Source organism: Cryptomeria japonica, chromosome 4, assembly GCF_030272615.1.
Source record: "Cryptomeria japonica chromosome 4, Sugi_1.0, whole genome shotgun sequence".
In the NCBI taxonomy this organism is placed as follows: Eukaryota; Viridiplantae; Streptophyta; class Pinopsida; order Cupressales; family Cupressaceae; genus Cryptomeria; species Cryptomeria japonica.
The window spans coordinates 447479975-447485496 of NC_081408.1; the positions used below are offsets into that span (position 1 = coordinate 447479975).

General features: G+C 40.8%; 1 protein-coding gene across 1 annotated transcript; it reads right to left on the reverse strand.

Moving 5' to 3' along the window:
* Positions 1-4692: 4692 nt before the first annotated feature.
* On the reverse strand, positions 4693-5238 carry LOC131033736 (uncharacterized). The gene has a single exon (XM_057965009.2). It carries the CDS (start codon positions 5236-5238, stop codon positions 4693-4695), a length of 546 nt encoding a protein of 181 aa, XP_057820992.2.
* Between the last annotated feature and the right edge of the window lie 284 nt (positions 5239-5522).

Genomic DNA, 5522 nt, shown 5'->3' on the forward strand with positions numbered 1-5522 from the left:
AGGACGTCATTCCCTCTCCATGACTGTAATAGAGTTTTTTCAAAACTTTTACCAAAAACCACTGTTTGGGAAATAGTGATGGAAATTTACAATTATGAGGGCAAGATAAGACAGACAAGGTAATGATGACAAGGAGAGGCTTTTAAGGGATGATGAAGAGATTATGATGGCCAAGACACATATACAACACGTTTCCCCCCCTAGCTAAGCATCAGACCCATCCACGGGGCATGTCACCATAGGGCAGAGAAAAATAAAAGAGGAAATTAAATAAATAAACAAAAGAAAAGAAAAATGAAACCATTACTGAATATTGAGGAACTCGATGATGAGAGAGTGCAAAGATCGCCAAGGATGGAGGAGGTGACTGGAAGCTGAAGTGGAGCCAGGAGATTCGACATCACACGAGTGCAACTACCAAGTCAGGTGAAGTCACATGGCGGAACAATGACGTCACCAAACATGCGGAGAGAGATGACGAACCAGAAAGAAGTGGGTGGCGACTGAATTGAGCACAAGGGATAGAGTGGCAGGTGAAGTGACAAGTGGTAAACAAACTGTGCTGACAGAAAGAAATGCCAAAAGAGAATGAGCGGAGGACTTCCTGTCTAGGAAAGGACAGGAAGTCTAGAAGCCACCGGAGGGAAACATAGGGCGGTAATGAGAGTGGCAAGAGAGAAGGAGATAGCATGGGTGTTAGGCCTGTTGGTTTTTATTTTCTCTTTTCATTTCTTTTTTTTTTTCTTTTTTCTTCTTTTTTTTCTGTCTTTTTTTTTTTTTTTAATAACGACACTAGGCCGCCGATAACTCGGTTTTCAACTAGATGCCGCCTGGTTGTGCTGGGAACCCAGTTCTCACAGCCAGGAATTATTGCAACTACGAGCTGCTGGTAAACCAATTTTCAGCCAGTAATCAGCTAACAATGCCAGAAAACTGGTTTTGATTGTTGGATCTTTTATTGCATTTTTTTTATTTTTTTTATTTTTTAATATTCAATTTGGAAGGAGGCCAAAGGGAACCATGGTGAGTTCCTTAGCCACATCAAGAAAGAAGGTTTCCTTTGAAAGAGGTTTCCGATACAGCTTCAAGCGGTGACCATTAACGAGGAGCTTGCAGTGTTCAGAATCCCTAGTGCAGAGTTGAACAACACCGTTATCATATACATGCTCAACTTCGTAAGGTCCCAGCCATCTTGTGTGAAACTTGCCTTTGAAATCTTGGAATCAAGAGTCATACAAAAGCACCCAATCCCCAGGCTAAAAAGAGCGATGGTGAATATGTCGATCATGCCACAGAGCTCGTTGCTTTTGGATGACCTCTGTGTGAAAGAGTGCATCCTGACGGAGCTCATCAAGAGAGTGTAGTTGGGCAATGCGGTCCTTCTAGGCATCAGAGAGACTTAGACCGAGTTGCAACGCAGTCCGCAGAGTCTTAATTTCAAACTCAATCGAAAGAACTGCCTTCTTATCATAAACGAGTTCATAAGGGGTTAGACCATTAGTGGTCTTCCACGTTGTGCGGTAGGCCCATGCAGCTTCAAGAAGCCGCATGGCCCAATCACACTTATGAAGAGCAACCATTTTGGTAAGAATGTTCTCAAGTTCTTTGTTGGTGACCTCAACTTGTCCATTAGCTTGGGGATGGTAAGGAGTGGACTTCCGATGACAGATCTCATATTCTTTGACTAGAGCAGCAATAAGTTCTGAAGTAAATTATGGTCCTTGATCTGTAGTGATTTCTTGAGGAACACCAAAGTGAGTGCAAATTTCTGAATATAGAAAGTCAGCCACTTTAGTGTCTCATGCATGTTTGAGCGCAATGACTTCAACCCACTTAGTGACATAATCTATGCAAACAAGAATGTACTCCTTGTTCCTAGAAGGTGGGTTGATAGGACCCACAAAATCAAGGCCCCACTGCTTGAAGGGTTCCAAAGATATCTGAGGATGTAATGGCATCTCATTTGAGCATGTAGGATGACCCATCCACTAACACTGATCACAATGATGAATATATCGCTTACAATCCTTATGGGTTGTAGGCCAATAATACCCAACAGTGAGGATCTTTTGAGCAGTCCTCTGAGCAGCAAAATGTCCTCCACATGGTTCAGTATGGCAAGCTCAAAGAATATCAAAGACATCCTCCTCAGGTACACATCTGCGCATGATGTTGTCAATGCCAGTGCGAAAGAGGAGACCATTAATCCAGGTATATTGTCCATTGAGGCCCACCAACTTTCGACGTTCTCGAGGGGAGAAGTGAGGAGGGAACTTGCATGTGACCAAGTAGTTGGCAATATCAGCAAACCAAGGACTCTTTGCGGAGATAGCAAAGAGGTGTTCATCGGGAAAGGTGTCATCAACTGGAGTTGGTTCATTGTTTGGCAACTACAACCTGGATAGGAAATCTGCAACCACATTTTCTCGACCAAGCTTATCAAGTATAGTGACATCAAATTCTTGTAATAAAAGTAACCACCTAATGACTCTGCCAGTGACTACTAGTTTATTCATTAGAAAGTGAATTGTCGAATGATCTGTATGAACAAACACTTTATATCTAGTAATATAATGACAAAATTTATTAATAGCTTAAACAATAGCTAAAAACTCCTTTTTAGTTACCGTATAGTTTACTTCTGTACCTGTGAAGTTCTTGCTGATGTAATAAATAGAATAAAAGAGATTGTCTTCTTTTTGTCCAAGCACTGTACCCATAGAAGAGTCAGAGGCATCGGTATGGATGTGAAATGGCAACTCCCAATTTGGACCTCTAAGGACTGGGGTGATCACAAGCTTGGTTTTAATAGTCTCAAAGGCTTCCTGACACTCAGGCGTCTAGGAGAAGACAACATCTTTGGCTAAAAGAGAAAGCAAAGGAGAAGCAATCTTGCTAAAGTTTTGAATAAACCGTCGGTAATACACAGCATGGCAAAGAAAACTCCTCACATTTTTTGGACTAGATGGTGTAGGTAGGTCATGAATTATCTGGACCTTTTTAGGATCAACTTGAATACCTTTGGAAGAAATGAAATGACCTAAGACAATGCCCTCAGTCATAAGAATGTGACACTTTTCATGACTTAAAGATAAATTAGTATCTATACATCACTTAAGCACTTTCTCTAAGTTTGTTTTTGCCTCTTGATAAGTATTTCCATGAACCATAAATTCATCCATATAGACTTCTACACAATCATTCACAAGGTCAAAAATACTTAGCACAGCCCGCTGAAAGGTAGCTGGGGCATTACATAATCCAAATGGCAGCACATTATAGGCAAATGTCCCCCAGGGACAAGTGAAGGTGGTCTTATCCTGGTCTTTAGGTGCTATGTGGATTTGATTATATCCACTGAATCCATCCAAGAAGGAGAAGAATCATTTCCCTGCAAGAGTGTCTAGAACTTGATCAATAAATGGTAAGGGAAAATGATCCCTTTTAGTTGCTTTATTAAGTGCTCTATAATCAACACAAAAATGCCACTTACCATTCTTCTTTGGCACAACAAATAAAGGAGATACTCACCTGCTATCTGAAATAGGATATATAAAACCAACATTTAACAATTTTTGTAGCTCCTCCTTGACTATGTCCCGCAAAACAGGGTTAAGTCTTCATTGTGGTTGTCTGATAGGATGACTCCCTTCCTCAATGTAAATGTGATGTATGCAAGTGTCGGGATGGATACCACACATATCTTGGTACTCCCAAGCAAATGCGGCTTTATTGTCCCTAAGCATGGTAATAAGGTCCTTAATCTATTCTAGACTTAACTGTGGATTGATATTAAGGGTGCGACCCGGTAAAATCTCCATAGGTTGTGACTGTATAGGAGAATCAAGAGCTAACACTTGTGATGAATCATTACTTTCTAAGGATAGTAATGGACTATACAAACACTGGTGAGGCAACAACTAGTGTAATATGAAAAAGTGACGAATAGACTGAGAACCACCTACTAGAGGAAAACTACCAAAAGGACAACTAGTAGTTATTTCCAAAGGAAGAACCAAGTTGTCCAAAATGTCATTTGACCCATACCTGTTTTGAAGAAAATTAACAAGAAGGTTATCCTCTGTGGGCTCTTCAAAGTCATGTGCTTGTTCAATAGTTAGGACTGGTAAGGAATCTTCCAAGTCACTATCAACCCAAGTAAGATCTTCCATTTCTAGCAGGGGTTGAGCAGGTGGATATAGTGTTAATTGCCTAGTTTGTTTGCCATTAGAGATAACCATATTACCCGACCAATAGTTGATAAAAGCATTAGCAGTAGCTAACCAAGGTCATCCCAAGATTAAAGTATACCCCCCCCAGCTTAACTTTAGGCTACAAAATCATAAAGTTAGTCGGAAATTCCCATGAATCAATAGAAAGGACCACATCTTCAATAACCCCTTCAGGCTTAACTAGGGAATGATCAGCCATCTAGAGAACTATAGGTGTAGGCCTAAGTACTTCAAGAGACAATTTTGTCTTGGTCTCATTAGTCATCACATTAATTGCAGCACCTAAATCCATAAGTGTATTAGGAATAGTAACCTTACCAATGCTTACCTAGATGACTGGGCTCCCTAGATCTGCATATTTGGGGATTGTCAAATTTCCAAGCATAAGATCTGTGAGTTGCCCAATAACCTGAATAGTCTTGGGATCTTCCTTCTTCTTTTGGTTTTGTGTACATAACTCTCAAACTGTTTTATTGTACACCGGAATATCTTTGATAGCCTGCAACAAAGGAATTTTCATATTAACATTGCGGAGCTCATTGATAAGATCAAATTCAGTTTGTATAATCTCCTTTTGTACAGGTTTAGAAAGAAATTGATTAGGAAATGGAGGTTCTTTTTCAGGCTCCTCCTCGAGTTCTTCATTTATTTCTATGATTGTAGGACCTTGGAGGGCTTTTCTTGACCTTAGTTGTATGCCCTCAAGTTCTACTGCATTAATTGGATAAGTGGGATAACCTACCACCTCATTAGTATACACAAGTTGGGATGGCTTATTATTAGGATTGGGGTTTGGTTGAGTGGGCAATGATGTTGGCTTTGGTGGTTGTGGTGGGTTAAGTGGGGGATTAGATGAAGATGATGGTATAGGCGGAAGGAATTGTTGTGGTTGTTGGTAAGGACTTATTAGAGGTGGAGGAGGAAATGGAACTTGTGGTGGATAGGATTGTGGGTATGGTGTAGGTTGTGGTGCATGTGGCCTCCATGCCTGTTGCCATGGTTGCATTCTGAACTAGTAATTTTGAGACTACTGAGGATAGGATGGAGGTTGTTTCCAGCCTCCATACCATGTGTTTGGATTGGGAAAGGTTTGACTCGGCCAAGGAAAATACTCATTGGAGAAACCTGGTTGTATTTCTCTTGGTGGAAAAGGTTGTTGCGGAGCCATATAATATACAGGTTCCTCAGCATATTCCATATTAACTATTCCTTCAGGAAGAGGTCATCACGGGGCAAGGAGGTTAAGGACCACTACATCACAAGATAATTCCATGTGTCCAAGGTGGGCCA